Source organism: Adiantum capillus-veneris, chromosome 9, assembly GCF_014529385.1.
Source record: "Adiantum capillus-veneris isolate H3 chromosome 9, ASM1452938v2, whole genome shotgun sequence".
Classification (NCBI taxonomy): domain Eukaryota; kingdom Viridiplantae; phylum Streptophyta; class Polypodiopsida; order Polypodiales; family Pteridaceae; genus Adiantum; species Adiantum capillus-veneris.
The window spans coordinates 6,791,908-6,817,958 of NC_140939.1; the positions used below are offsets into that span (position 1 = coordinate 6,791,908).

General features: G+C 44.9%; 1 protein-coding gene across 4 annotated transcripts in view; it reads left to right on the forward strand.

Moving 5' to 3' along the window:
- Positions 1 to 25,236, forward strand: part of RAD51B (DNA repair (Rad51) family protein) — an 86,059-nt gene extending 60,823 nt beyond the window's left edge. For 3 of the 4 annotated variants that reach the window (XM_086519415.1, XM_086519413.1, XM_086519416.1), the window contains 7 exons: positions 21,622 to 21,677; positions 21,775 to 21,855; positions 21,941 to 22,006; positions 22,975 to 23,051; positions 23,248 to 23,334; positions 24,345 to 24,485; positions 24,630 to 25,236. In XM_086519415.1, coding sequence (XP_086375541.1) covers positions 21,622 to 21,677; positions 21,775 to 21,855; positions 21,941 to 22,006; positions 22,975 to 23,051; positions 23,248 to 23,334; positions 24,345 to 24,485; positions 24,630 to 24,667 — 546 coding nt within the window. In that variant the 3' untranslated portion in view covers positions 24,668 to 25,236. The remainder of the gene's footprint in view (positions 1 to 21,621; positions 21,678 to 21,774; positions 21,856 to 21,940; positions 22,007 to 22,974; positions 23,052 to 23,247; positions 23,335 to 24,344; positions 24,486 to 24,629) is intronic. The other variant, XM_086519414.1, reaches the window with a different exon arrangement.
- The last annotated feature ends 815 nt before the right edge of the window (positions 25,237 to 26,051 follow it).

Sequence of the window (26,051 nt, forward strand, 5' to 3'; positions counted from 1 at the left end):
ATTCTACTTACTCACAGGCAATTAATAATACCAACCATTTGTAGCTAGCTTGAGGACCTCCCTTCTTGAGCAAGAAAAGAGAAACCTTGAGCTCTGATACCCATGTAACATTTAATGGCCTAATAACTTATGAGTAGCGGAAATTAGCATGAACATAGTGGGCATTTCATTAGAATAGATTCCTAATGAGAATTACAAGAGTGCTTGGGTGGAGAGAGCAACAAAAAGCATAACACCTAGTTAGATAGCATCGACAATACTTTCAAAAGAGAGAGAAATTAAGCTATTGACAATAGTTGAGGACCGGATTTTCATGGAGCCGGTCCCCTCTCCAAAAGGCTTTGTATTATGGTTTCTCCCATCAAGAGAGACATTGTACAATACAATTCTTTGTGTTCCTTCAAGACTAGCTAGTGCAATGAAGATGGAAACTTCATGCACTAAGCAAAACACTTAACAAACACAACTTGAATTATCCCCGTTCTCAGACCCAAGACCTCACACACCTTCGAAGATGGTGAGAGCTAGCAGGGTATGAGAGTAGATTGAGAGGAAGAAGGAGTATCTTACGAGAAAGATGCACATCTCCTCACATAATCACTCATATGTAGCATAGCTTAGCTTAGTAATTAGCTTGGTAGAGGAGATGAGCATGCATTGAAGCTTGGCTCTTGGTTGGATTTGCATCCACATGCCAAGAGAGTGTTGATGTAGGCTTCTATCTCACAAGCTTGGAGTAGGTGATGAGTTCTCCATTAAAGCTTGGGAAGAGATAGTCTTCTCTTTCTTCACACATGAGCTTGTGTGAGTGTGTGTGTGATAATGCCTTGCAAAAATCAGCCCCCTCTCTCTCTTGGGCGAGCCCTCTTGCTAATTGCTCTTGCTGAAGCCTCATTGGCCCTCCCCAAGTCAAGCCAATTACAATTAAGCAGCATAAGTGATAGCCTTCTGACACGTGTCCCCCTTTCCCCTTTTGTGAGAGCTTTAGGTAATTAATAATTAAACTAACCTCTCATTGGACCCCTTTGCCTCCTGGCCAATAGGAATCAGGCAAGCCATGGGGCTCCTGAATGCTCATTGGACCCCTTGGGAGACTGCCCAATAGTCTTCTAGGAGACTTAATTCTCATTGGTTTCTTTTATTAAATGTTTTTAAATTAATTAAACTAGATTTACTCTAGCTTAATTCTCATTGATCCACTTCAAGGGTCATCCAATAGAAATTGGGCACACCTTGTGGACATTTCGCCTAGGGAGCTGACATGTGTCCTTCATTCCCTTTGTGTAAAGGGAGCCTGTGTGTGATTGTGTGTGGCTTTCTCTCTCATCCCCTACCTTTAGGGCTCGCCCCCTCCCATGTAGGGATGTGCAAAGACTTTTAGGGCACACACAAAGCATCCAATTTTCCCTAGGGTTACCTTTGGACACAACCTTTGAATTTTGGAACCTTAGCATTTTGGAAGTCTTAATGGGCTGAACCTTAGGGTCTTTTTAGCCCATTGTTGCACATGGCTCTTTTGCAGATGGCCCCCCCTTTGGATCCCTATTTTCCCTCCTTTGGATCCCTACTGTGGCCGGTCTGCTAGCTTAACCAATATTTTAGCTTTTTCTCCCCTGGCCTTCCCCACATTAAATGATCAGTTTAATATGAGAAAATCATTTAGGAGAATTAGATATTGATTATTATGACAGGGTCCAGCACGCACTCTAGGTGACTGGCTTCAATTCTCAGGTTTGCCAGAGGAGTGACAGAGCATCCAACTGCAGGGCATGAGGGGGGTGCAGAGCATGTGTCAAGACATCACAGAGGCAATACCCGCTGAGTGGCTCGCACCTCTAGAGGCAACAGCTCCCAGATGGATGGAGGCCTTCACGCGATTGGAGGTTCTCATTGCAGTTCGAGCTTGCTCAGCGATTGTACCCTCCATGTTCTTCGAGATACAGGGCGAGAGTCGACTACACAGAGTCTCAGCAGAGGCTCCACAGGTTGCAGAGTGTTGATTTCAGAGGATCCGAGTAGTGGGCATCTGCGGGAGGACTTGTGTCATCGATCCTGACCCAACAGCTCTTGAGACAGGCCATTGGAGGCTTTGAGCTTGGGAGAGCTGCCCACTGGCACGAGTGCAGTGAGATCCTGGTTTTGGAGGGACCCTTGAGGGTCTCACAACCGAGTTCTTGTCAGCCTTTTGGGCGAGGTTGTGGGACGCCAGACAGCCGCGGCGAGTCACGTTGTTCTAGTGGCTGGTTGCACATCGAGCTACAGCACTGGGGAGCTGGCTAGTACATAGTGGCCTTTCAGCAGCATGTGCAACTTGTGACTATCCTTTGGAGAGTCAACGTCACTGTCTGTGGGACTGTCCTATGGCACAATAGGTTTGGCTTCGGGTCCTTCGGTTGATGCTAGCTCTTTCCACAGCATGACAGTACACTTGGGGGGCAGCTGCTTGGTCCACTCTCACAGGCCCTGCATTATAGTTTGAGCTATCCTCCACCAGCAGGATGATAGTGATACAGGGGGGTCGACCTACACTCCAGCCTGCTACAGAGCTTACTCCACAGGAGTGGTGCAGAGTGAGAGAGGTGTGTTGGGAGCTCGTCTGCGGCCTGACACTTTGGTTCATCTGGCGGGCCCATTGCTTCCGCATCTTTGAGGCTCGCCTTGTGCCACCAGCAAAGATTGCTCAAGATTTTTGGCTGGAGCTGATCCATACTCTCTGGGGACAGCTCGAGAGACTTCAGGGCAGCTCTGACCACATGCGGGAGCGTAGAGAGGCGTTCCTTCGACTCTGGCACCCTGGGCCTTTCTTCACCATGGTCCGGGCTGTGCTCAGATGGCACTACTGTCCACCTGTGTGGCTTTTCCCTCCTCCCATCTCTTGATTTAGCCCCATTGTACATATGATGGTTTTTCATTGGGAGAGTCTCCCCTTATGATTATTGTAGCCCTCTCTAGGAGAGGTGGTTGTAGCCCTATGGGTTGTTTCATTAACTAATAGAAGGATCTTTTTCTCGCAAAAAAAAGGGGATCAAGCTTTGGTCTCGGATTGTCTCCATCTTTTTGGCGTTTTCACTCTGGTAGTGTTATGCGGTGTAATAGAGGCTATCACCCATAACTATCACACGGCATGAACCCAAACAAATTATGGATTCTCACGAATAAAGGACACCACATCACGTTCGTCGTCAAGTACTAGTCAAGTGAAAAGATAGACTTGAAGAAGGTGCCACTTGGGACAACATTGGTCTTCTTAAGAAGAAACTTTCCACCTTTGTTTCTGAGGACAAGAACTTTTCTTCAAGTGGGGTAATGTGAGGACAACCGTCCTACAAACGGATGGTGACGCAGAGGCCCCTATTTTATTACTGAGAGGGGGTTGGATGGGAGAAGTGCAAGGCAATCTTTACCCATGTCCTTTTGTCGCTGGCTTCTTAGCATTCACTCCTGAATTCATACCTTTGGGAATGCTCAAAGGCTTATCACCTAGAGGATGTACAAGATGGGGAGCTCAATGAGAGTGTTGTGTATATATCAAGGTCGCATGTATGAAGAATGCAAAATAAACCACTAAGGAGTGCATAGTGCCATGTGATGTGCCCATGCTCCAGATTGAAAAGGATTGAAGATCTTGCCCAAGTCTTGATAAAAGATTATGCACGCCTCTCCACCTCCTTGGAGGAGTCCGGCTGAAGTATCCCATTGGCTGCGAAGAGTATGCAACAACCTATCCAAATAGTTGTCACAATGATCAATGTCAGAGAAGATTGTGAAAGAGCACAACGAGGTTTCCACATGGTCCATAAAGTGATGCTACAGATTGTAGTAAAAATTGCATCCCTCTACTGACAGAAGTCCGATTGATGTATAGTATTTCAAACCATTTGTAGAGTACCCAATCTATATCCCAATGATGTAAGCATGAAAACCAGATCTGTCGGAGAGCTTTGAGAGTATGTGATGCATCCTATAGCCAGGGCACGCACATCCGACACTAGAGCATAAGGGGTCATTGCCATGAGTGAGAACCACAGCTTGGGTTTTAAAAAAAGAGATTATAGTGCCAAGTGTCGAGCTGTAGAAAAAAGGGGCCATGCAGCTGGCGGCACACACAAGGCCGTGAGTGGGGGTGAGGTGGCAGCTCCGGTGTGTGTGTGTGTGTGTGTGTGTGTGAGTCCCCTGCTACACTGCTTCAAGACTCTCCAGCTTCGCAATACTGAGCTCGCCATAGCCCATGGCCTAGAGCTCGCAATACTGGTATCAGAGCGCCTATCCTTGGGAATTACGCTGTGCTGAGGCTGCTACCTCCCACTTTTACTCATGCTGCAACTCAACGTGCCGTTGATGCCTTAAGCCTAGGCTGCTTTCACTTGTGGGTTGTCGCTCTGCAGTAATTGGCTGCTTCTTAGTGTATTTATGAAACCATAAGCCCGTTTAAAGGCCTCCATTGCTCCATATACGGACAACCATCAGGCGGCCGTGCTCCAATCAACTCTCTCAATATTACAAAAGCCTACGCTTCCTAAGATTTGCGTGCAACACGGCTATATTAGGCATGACAATCCTACAAGCACTTAAAATGTCTTCACAAGCATTATTGTGCCTCCTCAAGTCCATGGCCCATTGTATGGTCGTCGAATCACACCACTATTGAGACCTATCTTTAGGCTAGGTTCTCATATCTAGCTTGTGTCTCCTCTATCATCATAGCGTGGTTTGACCTCTCGCTGCATACAATACCATCAGTCCGTTCCTTGTACAAGCATAAAGAGCATCAAAGCTAAAGCATTGACATCGATACCTTCAGGTGACGCAATATAGTTGCAGTTCGACAACACTTGGGCATCTGCGGCATTCGTCCGGAGTGGTCGCTATCGACACTCTCCATCAGAGCCATCTTTGGCACACCTCGCAAGTGTTCTATACATTTGTGCATAACCTTCTTAGCTTACTTTTTTCAGTCTTTTTCGAGTTTTGCTTTTAAAACCTTACAAAATGGAAAAAGACTGAAATCAAAAATCACCTGAGACCGACACAATCAAGACCAAATTATTTATGGGATTGAGGATATAGGGGAAGAGTGGGATGTACCATGCGTGAGCAGCATGAGATGATAGTGCATAGGGTAGAGAACATAGAATTACGATTACAGACTTTTCTAGCTGCTCTAGAGAGTTTGAAAGATCAAATGACCAAGTTGATTGAGTGTATACAAAAAGGGAAGCAACCGATGACACAATCTTTTGTGCTATTTGACCCAAATATACCTTCCACGTCTAGGGATGGTGAAGCTATGTACAGAGAGACTGCTTTCCCTCCTCTTGAAACCCCATCTAGACCTAGAGACAACCCTGTTCTCAAAGACATGAAACCTCCTCAATTTAATGGTGAAGAAAAGGATAGAAATAAGGATGCTTTACTTTCATGCGGAAATGGCAAGACTTACATAGGTTAAAAAACACCCCCTCGAGTATCAACCCCTTGAGTATCAACCCCTTGAGGCTACTCTATCATTGGGGCCAAAAGCCTACAAATGGTGGATGAGTCTCAAGGCATCAGGAAAGATTATAGGGGATTGAGCTCAATTCGAGAGTATCTTTGTGAAAGAATTTCTCCCTGAAAATGAACCAAAAAGAAATTGGGAGGACTGGGACAAGGCTATGCAACGGGGTAGGCCTTTACTTACTTACATTACAATGTACAGAGAAATAATCCTCAAGCTTCAGGGGATATATGACTTTCACAAAACAAGAGGGTTTATACGGGGGTTAGATAGACATTTCAAGCGACAGGTAAAAAGAAGTGCACGTAGAACTTTGGAAGAAGCAATTAAATTTGCAGAAATTTATGAAGATATACCACAAGCAATTTGCACATGTTGCTTGCAGAAAGGCAAGAATGGGATCTTCTCTTTGCTTCTGCACAGATGATTGATTTATGGCGGTATTTGCATCCAACTGCTTCTGGATTTACCTTGCAGCATGCTGCTCACTCTTCTTATCACGCAAGGTTGGATCGTTGGTATCTGCTCAATTTACAACAGTATGATAACTTTGTATGTACAGATGATTGATTTATGGCGGTATTTGCATCCAACTGCTTCTGGATTTACCTTGCAGCATGCTGCTCACTCTTCTTATCACGCAAGGTTGGATCGTTGGTATCTGCTCAATTTACAACAGTATGATAACTTTGTATGTGATAGGCGAATGGATTACACCCCGAAACGTTTGCTACATATCAACAATTCTTACCTCACTCGTGAGGTCTTTCGAGACATGATTGTTGATATTATTTCCCCGTTGCTTGCCCACATGCATCTTGCCTAGTATCGCTTTGTCATGAGGGTACAATGTGTTATTCACGACTATGGTACGCATTACATGCATTGCACTCGGGGGGATGTCTATGTTGTGAAACGTGTCAATGGATGCAAGTTGAGGATCCATTCACTGATTTTGAATTACATTGTGCGTTGCTTGCATTGGGCCGTTGGCGATCTCCTAACTAGGATGGGCTTATTGTGGAATTTTTTCGCTCCTTTTGGGAGGCTCTCAAACATCCCTTGCTTTTCATGTTAAATGTGGCATGGGAGAAACAAGATTTGCCATTATCTTGGAAAGAGGGTTTGCTTAGATTGTTGCCTAAGCAAGCACTTTGCGAGCAATTCTCTCACGGGCGGCCAATTACTTTGATGCGTTGTGGTTTACAAGATATTGGCTAAGTTGTTGGTGAACCGCATCAAAGATCACGTGCTTACAAGACTTTGTCACAAATTGCTGACGTGTCAAGCCACTGAAGAACGGAGCCAACCTACAGATCCCGGCCGAGAAGCCTAATGTCAGGGAATTGGGTTTCAGGTGCAATGGAAATTATAGATTAACTAGAGTAATCAATCAATTGTGTAACATTGAGCATATTCGAGCATGACAGTTGCAGAGCATGCATTAACTTAGATTCAATCACACACGACACTTATGTACTGAAACTGTAAGAAAGAGAGAAGAATTCGACACCAGTTGAGGGCCCGACTTTTTGGAGCCGACCCCCCCTCCGAAAGGACTTTGTATTAATAAATTCTACTTCTTTAGAAGAGCTTCTGATCAATACAATTGACTAATCGCACTTTTAGCTGCACAAATTGAAGAGATGAAAGCTCTAAAATTTGACAGAGTTTGCAATTACAATTTTCACCTAAAACACCTCGTTGTACTCAATCCCAAGGCCCTAAACACCTTGCGGGTGATAGGATTTGCGGGGATTAAGCAATAATCAGGTTGGAAAGAAGATATGTAAGCATTAAGAAGTAGTAACCTGCATAGTTAAATAGTATAAATTTGAGCAGCCATAGTTGTAGAAACTGTGTGGGAAAGAGAGAGAGAGAGAGAAGATGATGAGCCTTGAGAAGAGCATGGAGAGCTTCTTTTGGCTGAGGATTGCATGGAGCTTCATGAGACAAGAAGACAAAAGTTTCCCTGCTCTTTCCAGCGTAGCCTTGCAGAAAAACGCAGAAAACTCCCTCTTGCGGTCCTCAAATGAAAAATCTGTGAACTACAAAGTTGTTTATCTCGCCGTTTCCGATAAATATTGCGGGCCCTTTTTACGAAAACGCTTTCTTTTTCTAGTTATTCCAAAAATACTCACCCTAAGTTCTGAAAAAGAAATTTTCTATTTTTAAGAGCCACTCCTCTCACCTTATCTTTTGCATGGGAGGCTTGTGGACCACACCTCTTATCTCCACATAGCTTTAGATTGGCAAGTGTGGATAAAAACACCTTAGCTCCCATTCCCACCTTTTGGTTACCCATCTCACTTTTGAAGGCGTTCGGGATCCGTTTTGGACTCTTTTGGACTCGTTAATGTCCCGTCTTCGCCCCATAAGATCCCGATTGAATCCTTATTGAATTCCGTTGGCACTTGTGAAGAATGCATTCAAATTTTGGAACTCTCTAGTTCACAAACACATTCCTTTGCCCCTTGTACGTGATTGACCTTTTTACTATTTTTATTTTCTCTCACTAGAATGGCCAATTCTAGCGAAAATTCATTTAAGTAGACCAAAAATGAAATTTGGTGACATTACCCCACCCTTGAAATCATAGTCGTCCTCGACTATGCTTCTATGCAAGAGAGGTATCTTTGGTCCATTGGCTTTTTGCTCAGGATAACGTAGATGGAAAAGGACATGAAGGAGTGGAAAGCGGAGACGGAAGGATGGTGGAAGGAGAAGGGTAGCCTTCTCCAAATGCTTTTCAGTGAAGGCAAGCAATTGAAAAAGGAGAAAGAGGACTTACACGCACAAATCCAAGCACTCAAGGCGGACTCTCAAGCACTTAAAGAGGAGGTTTCAGCCCTCAAGCCAGAGCTTGCCGATAGAGCAAGCGATAACTTGAAGAAGGAGAAATCCAGCCCTCGATGATAGAGGAACTCAAAGTTATCAAGTAGCAGATACGGATGATCAAGCAGGAGGAAGAGAAGCAAAATGTGGCGAAGACATCCTCGTGGGTGGATGTGATCACAAAGACACAGAAGAAGGTGGATGAGATTGAGAAATGGATAGAAGTCGCTAAGAAAGGGAAAGAGAAAGAAACAGAATCTATCCCCACTCCTACAATCATCAATATGACATTAGAAGAAGAGCAGAGGAGGAAGACTAGAGCTTTGCATGTATGAGTAACCGGTCTAAAAGATTGGGATGATGTGGAAGAGGAAGTCAAGGAACTTCTCTTCAGGATGGGTGGTATCAGAGCATGGTCTCCTCTCTTTCTTTGTAAAGGAGGACGACTCTGGGAAGATACGGGAAGAAGCCATGACAAGCCAAGAGAGAAGTAAGTAGGCGGAAACCTAAGTCTTGCAGGAAAAGCTCGCAGAGTTGATTTTTTTTTTTTTCTCTCTGCAAGAAGTCGACACAAGACTTGGGATTCTTTGAGAAGGCGACAAGAGCATGATGCTGAAGAACCTAGAGAATCCAAGGAGCGGAATTCTCAAGATCGTTCAGAACCCAGAAGATATCCATGAACATCAATCCAGAACCGTAGCCAAGAAATCCTGTCATCTCGGGAAGGATACGAAGGTCTCTAGACCTAGGAACACTCTAGTCAAGTTTGATACTTTTGACGGAAGGAAAGATGTCCTGAAAGCTACTGCTTTCATTCGACTGTTTGAAGTTGCCTTTGCAAACGGCAATTTCTGAGAAGTGTCGAAGGTGAGGCATGTGACCAAATACCTCAAGGGGATTGCAAGTACTTGGTGGTATACCAAAGCTCTGCAAGGAACTTACAACAACAATTCACGGCTGAATTTTTCGACAATTTTTTTTTCCTCTACGCTTTGAGGAAGGCATTCAAGAAAATCGGGATTGGTTTGTCCAATAGGAACACGAGCGAGTCAAAGCAAGTAGTGGTTCACTCTTGCCAAGGTAGCTCCATTCTTGATCCTCTCTGAGGAAGGAAAGATGAACAAATTTAACGAAGGACTTATGTCCGAATTTTGTAAACCATCTGCAAGATACTTTGCAGCAGATGGTGGAGCCAACAATAAAAGCCGAAAGTGTACACCTTAGTGTACATAGAATACAATCCCCGCAGTGGAACGAGAACCATTGAACACAGAAACAACGAATTTTTGTTACCTATCCTCGAAGGATACATTGCTATCCGGAGAAAGTTTGGAGTAAGGGAATTCAGATCTAACTCCTGAGTTCTTGACCCTCAAACTTTAAGTGAGAGGGCAAGTCTTTGATCAAAGTTAAATCTTTGAGGAACTCATAAAATGCGTATTGCTTTTATGCACGAGATATGCATGTGTCTAACGAGGACAATCACTCTCGAGTATTTATGAGAGTAGGATCAATTTGAAACATTGTTTTCTGAGATGAATTGGTTCGCTCAACTAGCCGAAAGGTCAACTATTGATCTGGTATCCGGTAGTTCTCCAACAAATTACTTGCTATTGCGGGTAGGACGGCAAAAAGGAAGGAATCATTCCGCGATTTCAAGCAAGAAAAGCTTTCACTAAGCTTGAGTACCTTATGAACCAACACTCCTTACCCGGGAAGATATGGTAGTGCTTTTCGCACAAGTGAATGAACACTCTCTTTATGAGTAAAGGAGCAAGAGACTGCTACGGCTTGTGCTTGAGGAATCCAAGGATTGAAATCCTAGCTTATTCGATGAGCGGGCTTTGCTCTAAGAACAAGCCAAGGAATTGTCAAGTTGAGCGTCTTCGCTCTAATGATCTTACGAAGGGAAGAAAAATTCCCAGGTTCATCGAAACTCTAACACAGCTTAAGAACTATGTTCACCTTTGAGTACATGGATAAGACACAAAGATGCTTTCCCGCGAGGAAGTCCAGGAAGTCTATGTCTGCATTGCAACTGTGCATGTGATTGCATCCAAGGACGCGTAGGGAGTGTCGTGAAAGCATTGTTTTTAACTTATAAGGTTTTATTGAGTTTTTGGGCAGATCAGACTATTTTGAAAATACGCCGGCCGCCCACTTGATAAGTGGGCAGCCATCCAATAAATAAGGCAACAGATCAGCCCACATTCTCTCTCTCTGATCCATGCAAGGGATCTACTTTCAGAAGTCCTTGCTCGTCTGTTTAATCGGGTCATGTGTGAAGGATTACCTGAATCTTGGAAATTATCTACTATCGTATCTATTTTCAAGTCAGGGGATCCTATGATACCCGGGAACTACCGTACCATTATGGTGGGTCACACATTGACCCGACTGTACGTATCCATTCTGGAACAAAAATTGAGAAGATTGGAAGAGAATGAGGGCATAAGGGCAACAGGACAAGCTGGATTCAGGAGGGGTTATTCCACTTTAGATCATATTCTTACGCTCAGAGCCATTATTGAGGAAGGAAGAGCAAGCGGGAGAAGGATGTATTGTTGCTTTGTGGATTTTCGGAAAGCTTTTGATACAGTACCAAGGGCCAGATTGATGCGCATAATGCAAGAGTTAGGGGTCCCCAAAGAGATTATCTGGGGGATCATGGCCTTATACGGGTCAGTAACTGGTTATGTACGTACTCCAGAAGGGGATTCCGACATTGTTCATTCCACCGTTGGAGTAAAGCAGGGATGCCCACTGTCCCCTACTTTATTTGGTATGTATATAGATGAGGTATCAGATTACATTGATAGAGAGGGTGACAGAGGTGCTCAACTTGCAGGGTCATGGATCCCTTTGTTGTTGTATGCAGATGATATTGTATTGATAGCAGAATCACCAGATGGAATGCAGAGGCAGTTAGATGCATTACATAAATTCGCGGAGGACAGCGGATTGTCGGTAAATTTGGGTAAAACCAAAGTTATGGTGTTTAACACCACACCGCAGTGGGTTAGGAGATCGGCACCTACATTTGCATATGGCCAGGATACACTAGAGTACACAGATGCATACACATACCTTGGTGTGGTATTTACAGGACCGAAGTTTACTCTTAAGAAAGCAGCGGATGCTAGATTGTCCAGAGCCTCTGCGGCCTTGCGAGGGTTGGAGAGGATGTGTTCACAAGTGCAGTTTCAGGAACCACGAACAAAACTTTGGCTCTTTGATACTGTGGTGGCTTCGGCTATGCTTTATGGGGTCCAGATTTGGGGACCATCTGTGGATCAGGATAATTGGAAGTCAATGGAGAGACCTTTGGTATCTATGATTTCCCGAATGATTAGAGCCAAGGTCTCCGTACCACACGCGATTACCCGAGCGGAACTAGCTGCCCCTCCGATAGAAATTGAAGCTCTTACCAGATCAGTGTCCTTTATACATGGTTTATGGGATACAAATAATTGCCGATATGCTAGATTGGCCCTCGAATCCTCTCGACAATTAGCAATGAAAGGAGATACATCATGCTGGTATGCGCGCAACTGTCCTCGTGGTTTCAGAGACACGGGTTCAGTATGGAAAGATTACCCCCCTTCCAATACTCTCTTGAGGCTCCATCACTGGCAATCACACAAACGGAGATTAATAAAATCATCCGCTAGGATCTTTTACAGTTGGACACTAAGAGGACATGGGTAGACCCTACACAAGAATTGGGCACGAAGATGGCCGACTACAAAGAAAACTTCCTACAGGTATCTGAAGATGGTTTTGTGATTCGCCCGAGCTACATGGATACCCACTTGTCTCATGGTTTGAGATGTGCTTTTGGTCAGATTCGTACATCCTCACGCCAGCTGGAAATTGAATTTGGCAGATTTAGGGGAATCCCACCTGAGAGCAGAATTTGCAAGTTATGCGGAATGGAGCCGGAGACAGAATTACACTACATATGTCATTGCACCGTATACTACGAGATACGTGGGCGTTTCCATTGCCTATTTAAAGAAGGCTTTGGACCTCTAGATAGAGTCATGCAATACCAAGATCAAAGGTGCTTAGGCCTGTACCTATTGGAACTACATCGGCACAGGGATAATCTAATGAGAAGACAAAGAGCACTACAGCCTCAGAGGCAGATCACAGATTTCTTCGGATCGAGAGAAGCAGGAATGGAAGGAGAAGCAAGAGGCCAGCAGCGAGCACAAAGGAGTACCCACATTCATACCAAAGGCACCCTCATTGACAGGGCGATTGAGCTTAGGAAATCGAGACGACCACGACCGAGATGCAGAAGCACACTTCACGGGAGGAGACTACAACAAAGGATTAGAAGCATTCTATCCAGACACCCAAAATGCTCCTAAGAAGTTTATCTAATACTTTGTATTTAGTTTTTCGCACTTTTCAGACATTGTAACAGATTCACCACTTTTGTATCAGTTTGGTCTCATAGGTCACTCTGGCCTTTTTGAAGACGTTAATATAATATTTCATTTCATTTCATTTCTCTCTTTTTCTGGCAGAACCAAAAAAAAAAAAAAAAAAAAAGGCCGCGATCTCTACGCGAGTAGCTATTCGTGCCCGTGGCCAGGAGCTATAAAAGCATCATATGCCCTCACTCAGAGGGGAGGATCAGTTTTTGCAAGAAGGAGATGCTGCTGCAGAGTTCACCCACAAAGAAGACGTTTGCCGGTGATGCCCATGGCTGCCCAAGTGTACCCGATGTCGCCAAGACCCAGTACACGAGTTCCCTCACGAAGAAGTGCCTACGGAGCGTGTTTCCATCGCGACAAGCTGCTGTTTTTCTCTGTTTTCAGCCCATAAACGTCGTAGACGGGGCTGATTTATGAGAAGGAACCTGAGAACACACCTCTTTTGTGTGTAGGATTAGAAGAGAGGATTTTCTATGTAGAGATCTCTTTTGGGGAATTACTTTTCGAGAACCGAGTTGCATTTCAAGCGTCGAGACTTTGAAGGTAACGATTTTCATGTTATGATCTCTAAGTATTTGTTTGCAGGTGTACTTCCTCTTAGTGAGGGAGTAGGAGCAGAGGAAGGCATGAGCCTCTGCATGAGAAAAGTGCTCTCAGAAACTAGAGCCAGATCAGCCCACGGGTTTCGTACCCGAGTTTGGGAAGTAGATCCACGGATCGGAGAGAGGTAGTCTCTCAAGTTGTGATCCGGAAGTTGGGATTCCCAAGGAAAGGACTTCATGTCCGGGAAAGCAGAATTGTTCTGCAAGAAGAGGACTCTGGAAACAGAGCTGGAAAAGAGAGTTGCAGGGATGTCATGCCCTGAGTCTGGAAGGTGAGATCCAGAGGTGAGAACCTTGGTTCTCAAGGATTTGGAATAAGGAACGGAAGTTCCTTGGAATAGGGTTTTGCCCTAGGAATCGGAAGCTGAGACTTCCGGGAACCATCAAGTCTTATTCTATAACGAACGTGGTAATACATTCGTTTCAAGTGCTTGTATAGACTTCTCCTCAGTAATAAAGATACTATTACGGGGAGGGACCAACCCATCTTCTGGTCCCCAGTACTGTGTCGATCTTCTCACTCTCTGTCCCTCTCTCTATCTATTTCTCTCTATATATCCTCTGGCTTTAGTAATAAGTGATAAATCCTATTTATCTGAATGTATTTTATATTGTTATGCGCTCCCCTTTGTGACAGAGGCTATTCACACAAAGGCATGGAGAGTGGGGAAGAAGAGAGAAGGAAGGAGGGAGACTTCAAAGGAAAGAGCATTAATCATGCGTTTCCCCTCCATAAGAGCGAAAAAGGATTTCTTGAAGGGACGTTTCTGTAGCAGGCTACAGTGTCACTTTCACAGGACACACAGTTAATACAGTTGGTCTAGGTCAGTTCACACTGGACGGACTCTCTGGGCTGGGGAGTGACACGTGGCAGCAGAGATACGGACTGGTCTAGTGGACATCGTGGCCAGGTCACCACATGGCTGACATTTATGAGCCGTTGGTGGCTCTTTATGGTGGTACATATGAGTAGTAGCGGTTGGTCATCGGGATTATCTTCTTTACCTCTGGTCCAGCATCATCGTCTAGAGTGAGTCTATACACAGAGCACTTATTCACCATCCCTACACATCTGAGCCTCGACACCCCATTGTACCTGAGAGTCCTGGGCTGGAGCTGAGTGTGCTGCCACGCCAGAGTCTGTATCAGTTCTTTGAGATAGTCGAGTCATTTGTTGTGGTCTACTGTTGCTGTTGTGACTCTGTGAGCTCAGTTGTTGTCTATTGTCTCCCGTTTTCAGTCTGTTTTGAGTGAGATTGTCACGCACATTGCACTGAGGAGCACCCACTGTAGAGAGCACGACACACTATCTGCGCTACAGGTGCTCTCATTTTGGCGATCACGGTGGGACCTCAACTGAAATCTCACTCTGAGATTTGAAGCTAGTTGGGTCTATCTAGCTTCGCCTACCTTGCCTTGCACAGATCTCCTCTCGCTTGGGCCAACTGGTCTAGTCCTCTCGTCCTAGTCCAACTAGTCCTCGTCCCTTGGTCTAGTCCTCCTCGACCCTGGTCTAGTCCTCCTCGTCCCTGGTCCAGCCTGGTCTAGTAGAGTCTAGACCAGTCTTCAGCCAGTTCAAGGTTTTGTTGCTCAAAGCTTGGTCGGGCTTTTGGTTACTGCATGACACATACAAGACAGTCAAAAGAGCGACAAAGCCCACTACTCAGTCCTCTGAAGTACTACCACAGGAAATGTCAACCCTTCGTGCCAAGTAGAAGTCCACCAACTCCAGTACCCCTACCTTCCCCTACAGCTACCTCCATTCCCTCAACAAGTTCTACACCTCCCCAGTCACCCCAATCAATAAACTTCTCATCCCTTGTAACAGCTATGGAGGAGCTCACAAGCGTTCTAGCTAAGGTGAATCCCCTACAGCTACCTCCATTCCCTCAACAAGTTCTACACCTCCCCAGTCACCCCAATCAATAAACTTCTCATCCAGCTATGGAGGAGCTCACAAGCGTTCTAGCTAAGGTGAATATTAAGTTTCCGACTTTCAAGGGTCTCTCCTCAGAGGATGCTGACGACCATGCCCGGAGGTTTGTTTCTCTGCAGAGGTCGTGGCCTCAACCGAGAAGATGCCTACTTAGTACTCTTCCCATCTGGTTTGGTAGACAAGTGGTACAGCTAGTTTGCAGAGAATCATTTTGCAACTTGGACAGCTTTAAGACAACAGTTCTGTGTAGCATTCAGTCCAGGTGACTACCAGGAAAAGGTTTTGGATGAGTTTGCCAACATGGTGCTCCAACCAGAGGAGACTTTTGCAGAACTCATGACTAAAACCAAGTCTCTGGTCGCCAAGCTTCCTCAACCACCAGGGGAGTTCATGGTCAAGAAATGGGTTGAGAAGGCGCTTCCAAAGACTTCTCAACAAAAACTGAGAGAGAATCTCCGACCTGATGCCACCTTGGAGGAGTTTGTTGCTGCTGCTACTAGGATAGAGGGGGCAAGGAAGCTGTTTACCGACCCTTCTCAGGTAGAGACTGCCTCGGTACTCTTGGAGAGTCCGTCTGACCCTTTGACTTCCTTACGTCGGGAACTTGAAGCCCTAAAACTACAGCGAGCTCTACAAGAGGAGAAATCAATCGCTCTCAAACAGGAGAAGGCCCCACATTACGAAGCTTTGGATCAAATCAAGAGGGAGTTAGAAGAGCTTCGGTCTCAGCGGGAGACTAAGGCTATGGTATGGTGCAGCTCGTGTCGCTCTCCAGGACATCCTCCACAGGACTGTCCCCTTTGAGCTTACTGCCACTTCTGCGAAAAGTCTGGGCATCAGGACAAGGATTGCTACTACCTCAAGGGATTGCGACAAATACAGCAAAGTCTTGGTCCTACTCTTCAACAAGGGCCAATGCCTGCATCCAACATGGTTTCTCCCTGTGGCCATCCACACCATATGCCACCTTTGCTTACAACCCCTCCTATGCAAGGTATGCAAAGTACTTTTCCGTCTCAGAGCTTTTATCATACCCATGCTCCCTCATCCCCTCGAAACTTCTATGCCTCCACCTCCAACTCCATGCACCAGGATCAAGGACCACCTCGTCCGTCGACTCGCCCTTTGAATCGGCCCATTTTGTGCTACAGATGCAGGGAATATGGGCATTACCAAAGCAAATGCCCCCTGCCAGAAGTGTCCCTTCTTTGCCGTCATTGCCCTGAAACGAAGGATCACTACAGTAAGGATTGTCCTAAACTTCGTGCATCCACGGCTTCGAACTCAAGTCAAAGCCAGAATGAGTTTGCCTTTCCCAAGCTCAATTTGATAGTAGTGAGCACCGTTTCTCAGCTGCCCCCTTCTACCCACGTGGTTACCCCTCAAAATAAGCCGCCGCAGTTGGCAGAGGAGCCATCGGGTGTCCTCACCCGGGCTCAGAGAGCCGCTCTCGGTCTTAGCATTCCATCAAGTTCAACTCCCCCACACATTCTCACACCAATAAATACCCTGCCTGCAGCTGTCAACAAGCCATCCCCCAGTGCCATGAAAGAATCCAAATCTTTGCTCTCCGATATTGATGAAGCTTTCTTGGAAGCAGTTTCCGATCTACAGAAGATCAAGGTACCAGAGGAACAACAGGTAGAAAAAGAGAAGCTTACAGCAGAGACAGTCTTGAAGAACACTTTCCAACAAGTGTCCCTCTATGACATGTTGCGGCTAGATGCGAGTTTTAGAAGTGACACCCTTGCAGTTATTCAGTCACTTTACCCTGGAGCAGGTCCTAGTGGCGGGCACCTCCGAGTGCGACCGTCAGAGTCCTATATGATATCCAATCCTGCTGCTCCACTCACTGATTATAGAAGCCCTCGCCTGACAGTGTCCGTTTTGGGTCGGCATTTCTCAGGAGTGATAGTGGATGGTGGATTTGGCATCAACCTGATGCCCGAGTTCACTGTGTTAGCTCTAGGTCTACAGCCTACTTGCCCTGCTCCCTTCATAGTTACATTGACCGACCAACGGACAGTATACCCAGTGGGCATCATGGACAATGTGCCTCTTCAAGTACAAGACTTTACTTTTAACTTGGATTTTGTTGTGGTTTGTCTTCCCCAGGTTGAGGGCGGATTTCCCTTGCTCATTGGAAGACCATGGCTACGACACACTAAAGCACTCCATGATTGGGGAAACGATGCAATGTGGATACATACTTCTGGCTCCCCGATGCAATCCATTCTCTTAGAAGGAGGTATGGATCCCGTGGTGCAGCAAGTTTCTTTGTCAATGGAAACCAACCTTGAACATGAACAGCCTACTCCACGTGACGGGTCGGATGAGGATCTGTTGGAGTGGTTGAATACTACCAAATCTATGCCTTGTTATGGAGTCTCTATTCACTCTTTGCCTGAAGTTACACCCTCTTCCAATGTTTCCACAGTAACTAAACCTAATGAGCCACCTAAGCCAGCTCAAAGGTCGCAGGACACAGAGAATACTCCTGATGCGCCCTTGGTGGAAGCCTTTGAATTTGGTGAGCCTATGAAGAATCATAGAAGCGGAAAGAAATCCCCTCTACAGGAGTTCACCCCCCTTCAAACATCAGTCTCAGTGGTGTCTGCTTCTTCGACCAGAACAAAGCTCTTCTCTGGGTCTAGCGAACTCCCTTCACACAGCACGTCCTGCTGGATGAATTCCCTGCTCATGATAGTTGTCTTGCTCATGGTACCTCCTCATGCTCTCCATCAACTGCCGCGCTCTGTAGCATCTCAACTTTCAGCCAGTGGACCAATGAATTCGTCTGCAATGGAACACGAACTTTCCGGTCATATCTTGCATTGGAGATTGACAATATCGGCCACCCCCTCGCACTCTCTCGCCCCCATCTACCCCCTATCCCCTACACCCTACCCTTCCCCTCACACCCCCTCGTCCCCCTACCATTTTTCCCCTTGCCCCTACCCACCCCTCTTGCACTCGCCCCTACCCACCCCCTCACATTCTCTCGCCCCTACCCTCCCCCTCCCTTCCCCTCGCCCCTAACCAGCCCCCCTCGCCCCTACCCTCCCCCTCACATTCCCTCGCCCCTACCCAGCCCCCCTCACCCCTACCCTCCCCCTCACATTCCCTCGCCCCTACCCTCCCCCTCACATTCCCTCGCCCCTACCCAGCCCCCCTCACCCCTACCCTCCCCCTCACATTCCCTCGCCCCTACCCACCCCCTCCCTTCCCCTCGCCCCTACCCAGCCCCCCTCGCCCCTACCGTACCCCTCACATTTCCTCGCCCCTACCCACCCCCTCCCTTCCCCTCGCCCCTAACCAGCCCTCCTCGCCCCTACCCACCCCCTCACATTCCCTCGCCCCTACCCACCCCCTCTCGCCCCTACCCACCCAGTCTATCCCTCGCCCCTACCCTTTCCCCCTCTCGCCCCTATCTAGTTTCCCCTCCCCCTCTCCCCTCTCAGCCTCAGCAGTTTTTCCCCCACCAACATTTCAACCCACTAGCATGTGGCTATCGAGCATTCATCTGGTGGCCATCCTGTTGCTGTGAAAGCTTTTTGTTCTACCATCATGATAGAGCTTAACCATATTTGCGGTGTTACTCCACCTTATGGTCATCCCTCGAGTAACACCTTATGGTCATTCCTCTTTTCGAAAATAGTGTTGTGCAAAAAGTGTTGCAAGGTTTATCTGCAAGTATGGACTAGGTCATTTTCCTCTCACTATGGTTAGGGACGATAAAGATGTGCTGGATCCAAACTGAGCATATCTCTTTGCAGTGGAGCCTCATTTTGTTTTGCTGATTGGGATTCTTCGACTATGCAATCATACTGGGTTCTTGCCTATTCAAAGGCTTAAGGCGTTTGCAAGCAGTGGAGTGTTTTTAACTCCACTTTTTGAGACATGTAAGGTCATGGTTGGGCCTAACCCTACTTCACGAAAGATATACGGATGCAGTACCTAGTGGTTTTTTTTTCATAGTTTTTTCAGTATTCCTCTCACCGGGACGGTGAGCGGTCTTGTGGCGGGCAACTTGTAGCAGGCTACAGTGTCACTTTCACAGGACACACAGTTAGTACAGTTGGTCTAGGCCAGTTCACACTGGACGGACTCTCTGGGTTGGGCAGTGACATGTGGCAGCAGAGATACGGACTGGTCTAGTGGACATCGTGGCTAGGTCACCACATGGCTGACATTTATGAGCCGTTGGTGGCTCTTTATGGTAGTACATATGAGTAGTAGCGGTTGGTCATCGGGATTATCTTCTTCACCTCTGGTTGAGCATCGTCGTCTAGAGTGAGTCTATAAACAGAGCACTTATTTACCATCCTTGCACATCTGAGCCTCGACACCCCATTGTACCTGAGAGTCTTGGGCTGGAGATGAGTGGGCTGCCACTCCAGAGTTTGTATCAGTTCTTTGAGATAGTCGAGTCATTTGTTGTGGTCTGCTGTTGCTGTTGTGACTCTGTGAGCTCAGTTGTTGTCTATTGTCTCCTGTTTTCAGTTTGTTTTGAGTGAGATTGTCATGCACATTGCACTGAGGAGCACCCACTGTAGAGAGCACGACACACTATCTACGCTATAGTTTCACCCTAAAGAAAATGGGGATATTTCTTGGGGATGACCTCACACTCTCACGACTTGCCCATATGAAAGAAGTTATGCTTGAAATAAGGATAGCTCAAGAGAAAGGGAAAGTGGCCTTCTACAAAGATGGACGAGTGGTTATTATGGAGAGGTGCTCTGCATGACGGCACGAGACCTATGGGACCACACTCAAAGTTGCCACCTGGAATTGTAATGGTTCTCTACGCCTTGATGCAGGTGCCTTTGAGGATAGTTTCACTGGGAGGGACATGATCTTATACTGTGAGACACATCAGGCCCCTGGGCAGTCCATGCCACATGTCAGCGGATACAGATGGGAGACTACTTGTAGGCATGAGACTTGGTTGGAGCATAGAGGATGAGGCTCAGGAGGAGTGGAGGTTTTATTTAGGGAGGAGCTGCAGCCATTGATACATATAGCCCGCAGGGATGAGCATGCTAGGTACATGTGGGTGAGAGTGAGTGATGAAGCTCTTCAGCGGCCGATGCAGTACTTTCTCGGACAACGTTCGATGCCGGACATTTGTGGGCATTGAAGATGACAATGATGATTTTAGTCTGACGATTTTAGTCTTATAGTTTAGTCTTTCACTTTACTTCATTTTATTTTTGTACCCAGACATTGGATTAGATCCATAAGGATTGTATTAGTTTGGTCTCATAGGTCACTTTGGCCTTTTGAAGACGTTTAATATAACATTTCATTTCATTTCATTTCTCCCCCTGGCCCCCCCGAAGAATCCAACTTGGTTTGTCTCTCCCTACAATACCTGGTGGGGACAATCTTTAGAGAGTTTTCTTCATCAGGCTCTTGGTTTTGGTAGAGTAGGATATGGCAGTCCATGGAACATCCAGAGCAGAGAAAGCAACGAGAGATAGGAGACTCTACAGGTACTTGGAAATGAGAGGCAGAGAGAGCTAGGAGGAGGCCAGCAAAGAAAAGGAGGAGAAATTGACTAAGGCTCCTCGGATTATACATGTTTGCAAAGCGCAGTGACCCTACTGTATAGGGTCCACCTTGTGATGTCTCTTCTTCTTCAACAGCTGTACCACTTGTTTTTCCAGAGCTTGACATTTCTCCTGATTCCTTCATGTAGTTCAGATAGAGATGAGATTCCTCTTGCCGCTATTATGGGTCAGTGTGAAACACTTTCCACGCCTTGGAGTTGATAAAAATGTTTGTGTTAGGAGATCTGAGAGGTTGAGAATCATTGTATATTTTGTGGATTTTAGATCACGTCTATGTCGTGCATCATAATTTGTATATTTTATTTGTTCTCTTGAGATGTTTATTTTGATGTGAATTTTTTTTTATTGCTTAAAAAGAAAAGGGTTTTCCCACGTCCAATTGACATGTTATCTTGATAGAAGACTATTTTCTGGATTTTTTACAAAATGGGTTTCTGCACCTGTCCAATTACATTGCCATTTCACGAGTTTTCATGCTTGTGCATTCCCCTTTAATGAATTTTACATCAGTTCCTCCTCAGTAAGTTCTACATTATAATAGGCTTCTTGGGTCTACTAACTACCATCTCATACCAAAACCTTATGAAAGGATGGTTGAGTCTACAAGTACTCAAGTCATGTCTATAAGTTTGACCTAATGCACAGATTGACTTCAGCTTTTATTTTGTCTGCTAGAAATATCGGAAACGTTGGTGATTAACAGTTTGTGCTCTTTTTTTTTTTGGCTCAGCTTGCCACAAGTGTCTTGGTATATCATCCACACTCCTTAGATGAATTTGTAAATAGGTGGATCCCAAACTTTGCAGACAATTATGCATCAGCACAGACTATGCACCAAACTGGTGTTTGGTTTTAACATTGACGGAGCTTAATGTGAACTCAGCTTGCAAGGGGTTGAGGAGGTCATTATTGAGAACAAGGTCAAGATGCTAATAGTGGACAGCATTGCAGCATTGATGCCAAGGCATGCATAGTTTATTCTTGCTCAATGTTTTATTAATATCCTGCTAGCTGCTCAGTATTTTTCATTGTTCTATGTAATCACACAGCGAGAATGCACAGGAAGATCTGTCTCGAAAACAGAATGTTTTAGGACATCAAGCAGGGACATTGAAGTAAGTTCTTCTACATGGGAATAAAAATTCACGGCAATTAACTTTTCATGCAAATTCTGAGAGTACAAAAGTTTTGGTAGTCTTTTGTTTAGTGACCTTTGTTGTCACAAAAGCTTGGCAATTTCATGTCATAGGCTGAGCCGCTGAAGAAACAAATAGTAATTAATAGCATGACACTGAATCCTGATGAGCATTTAGAAGATGAAACCATGCAAGAATGCCCAAGGTCTTCCATTCCATACTAATAGAATTGCTCAATTATGAAGTTTATGAAGAGTAATAGAACGCATTTAATTGGCAAAGTCCTGTTAAAGGTATTATCTCTTCTCAATGCTCTGTATAGGTGGTCTATTGATTCATTATTTATGCCAAGATAAACAGAAAAGTCAGTTCACATTTTCTTTCTTGAAGGGTTTGGGACCTTTATTTAGCTTTTATGAGACTCTTGCAGATTATCAAACTAGAAGCAAATTTGGACATCAAGGGATTTGTTGTGAGACAGGTTGTTGCACCAAGTTCACTAGCCTTAAAGCTTGCTTTTTGGGCTCAACAATTTGTCAGTGTCTAATGATAAGGCAGAGCTATCGCAACTTCTTTCCATATACATGTTGCTTTCATGGACACAGTTAATGTACAAACAATGTCACTGATGTGGTACAATTCATGCAAACTCTTAATATGCAAATAGACTTTCTACATATGAAATGGGAGTGCCATCGTCTGTGAGAATTATTGCTTGCAACTTCATGAGGTGGTTAAAAAATGTCAAGGACTGACGATTGATGTGCTGGAAGGAGTCTTTTCCTCTGTATGGACCTAGCCATTCTCTGCGATAATGGAAGAAAGTAAATGATTCAGTTCAAAACAAAGACTGTCCTTCTTGCACAATAACCCGCTTGCCGTTTTAAAGTTTAATTCCTTTTGCATATGTTTGTACCTGAGCATTAAGCATGTTTTTATCCTCACAGGTATTTGGCTGAGGCTTTTCGAATTCCTATTGTGGTTACGAATCAAGTCAGGATGACCTCAAATCAGAGAAGCTTGGGTATCATTCTTTCTTAATAAGGTCACTCAAACTGCTTAGTTTCGTCTATTTTCTGTTCAGGTAGCCAAAAAATTGCCTAGTGAAGAGTTACGTAAAATTCTATTATTTTCAGGACAATGCATTGCACTGTTTGTCGAATGTTATTTGGGATTACTGAAGCTTTAAAAACACAGATTATGAGATTTTATGTTTTCAGAAGATCCGGAGCTTCAACTCACTGCTGCACTCGGAACATCATGGGCTCACTCTGTCAACATTCGCCTAATTTTGGAGTCTCTATCTGGTACATTGATATTGTAGACCTGACTTATTTCTATACTTTGGATACAGTAGAGAAATTGCTGCTAGACTTCAAATTCAAAGTAGCACTTCTCCAATGAGTAGGGTGTGCTCCTCATGACCACCTCAAGGGGTCTTAAATGTGTTATTGTACACCTACCATCCTTCTTGGGATTATGGCATAGCCATCTTCATTGCAAAATTGAGGTGACTCTAGGGCTTAGGTATCTATTGTGGCTAAGGTGTGCATCCATTCCCAATTGATGACCTCTGAGTCAGGGAAATCCTGATAGACATAATCGTCATCTGTGGTGATCATGGTGTCAGTTCTTTTGGATTAACTTCAGAAAATGTGCCCGTCTGCTAATCCAAAGTAGCTGAAACTACTTTTTGGCCTATGATGCATCCCCAAAGAGTAGGGACTCTGCAGAGGTGGGTTCAAGCTCTATGGAGTTGCAAAGCAAGGGGGAGCCCTTTTCACAGGTGTTTTGCCACTGCTAGGGCTTCTGCCCTTGAATGCTCCACTGAGAAAGAAATGCTTTTAACAGCTAGAAGCATCAGCTAGAAAGAATTCTCTAGTTTTTGTATTGCTGGGATCACAAGGCCTGAAAAAATCACATTGGTTAAGAGGCAACAGCTTTCCCTGTAGCAAAGCTCAAAAGCTAAGAGTTGAGGACTGAGAGCAAATGAGAGAGAGCACAATATGGGTCTCGAAAATTTGTGAGCTCGTCCCATTTTCTAATTTTCATTTGCTTTGTCTTTGTAGTGATTTGATTCACTTCTCTGGGTCTTTGTGTGGTATGACTTCTTAGTTTGGCATTTTCTTAAGCCATCTTCAGTACACATTTTGGTTGTTAAGTTGCATGTTACGATAGACATACCTTCAGCATTTCTATTACTCTAGTATGTCTTCTCTTGAACAGAGATGTTAGTATACGTGAAAGCGTGGTGTTAAGAACATAGGCCTAGAACATGTATAAGTATGTTATTAAGCAGATTGTTACCTGCGTGTAGGGCAACGCTTCATAAAGGTAGCGAAGTCTCCAATGTCGGCGATTACACTGCATCCATACAAAGTGACCTCCATGGGCCTCGAGCTGATTGGGGGGGAAGATTATGGACAGGGAGGTGATGTCATGCGAATTCGTTTTGACGGTAAGCTGTTGCATCCCTCAAGGCTTCCATGTCTTGTATGGCTTACATACATCACTCAAGGCTTACATGTCTTGTATGGCTTACATACATCCCTCAAGGCTTATATCTCCTCTATGGTTGTCTTGAAACTTGTCCTCCTTGTAGATCTTGATGCCAATGAGGATGAAGATATGGAGGTGTGACTGAAGCTGGAAGTTGACCTGAAGAAATGCAAGAAGGAAGTTTGTTCACTTGATGTGGAAAAAAGGTGAAGCCTCGTTTGTTGTTCGTTCACGGTTGTGATGCACTCTTTCAAGAAAAGTGAGTGGTGGGCATTGAGCCATTGGCATCAGGGTTGGAGGCAGAAGGAAATAATTTTGTTGCTTTTGAACTCTGCCCTTTTATACCCCCTTTCGAGTTATGGAGAAATTGGAGAAGGTGGATGTTTCTACTTTGTTAATCTGTTCATTACTCGACTGAAGGAAATGAAATCCACATGTCATCATTTGACTTTTTTGAAGCTTGGAGGACTAGTTGAATTTTCAGCTATCCTAATAAGCATAGATGAGTTACTAGTTTGGGGTGGTTGTTTCTCTGTCATTGTTTCCATAATGTGATGTCTACAGTTGGGGCACAGAAGAGATGACTGGGTTTTATGGCATGCTAAAACATGCCTTAGAGATGAAGGGACAATTTCTATGTGCTTCTTAGTTTTGAATGGGTCCCTTGATTTAAGGGCCTCATGTGACTTCCTTTTCATTTGATCTACGTATACATAGCGAGTTGATCGGTGTAATGTAAGTGCCTATCAAAAGTTGAGTTAACCTTACGTCTATTGGTAATAATTGCATGCCATACCTTCAAGGTTGTGTATTTGAGAACCAATGGACTCTCTCATGAAGAAAGTGACACCAATGATCAATTTCCGTTTTCACGCTGCCAGGGCTCGTAGGGAGTGATTCCTCGTTGGGTGGAGAACAAGGTTCCCCTAGAGATTTCTCTACTATTTAAGCAGGCTTCCATCATGATGGATCGGTTGATTTTCGCCAAAATGGAGTTGTGTCAATCATTATCAGTATTCTAATCCCGTACATAAGTCTCTTGTTGTCATTCTTGTTCCTATTTCTTGCTCAGCCATTCTTTGTGCAGAATTCTCTAGTATGCACTAAGTAGGGTCATCTGATTTCTGAATTGACAAGATCTTGCAAGGTATGTATTGGCTCATAAACTTGCGGATCTCCAAGTTACGGGGTTCTTAAGCTGAAGTGCAAATATACTAATCTGATAATTTTGTTCTTAATGACTTGATAGATGTTAATGTGTCCATAAAAATGCCATTGCAATTTGCTGATGGCTCATCACTATTTTAATTGTATCTAGGAAGGAAAGAAGGGAGCAACAACTGCTCAGGAAGTCACCCATCCCAGTACCATACTCGCACATACATGCTTAAGTACCGTTCTTGCATATACATGCTTAATTGTGTGGTTTCCAAAAACTGGTCTAGCCATCTAGACCCTAGAACCTGAAGGTATTAGAGACCTCTTTTCTGCGATCATTGTTTCTGCTCTAAACCAAATCTACATT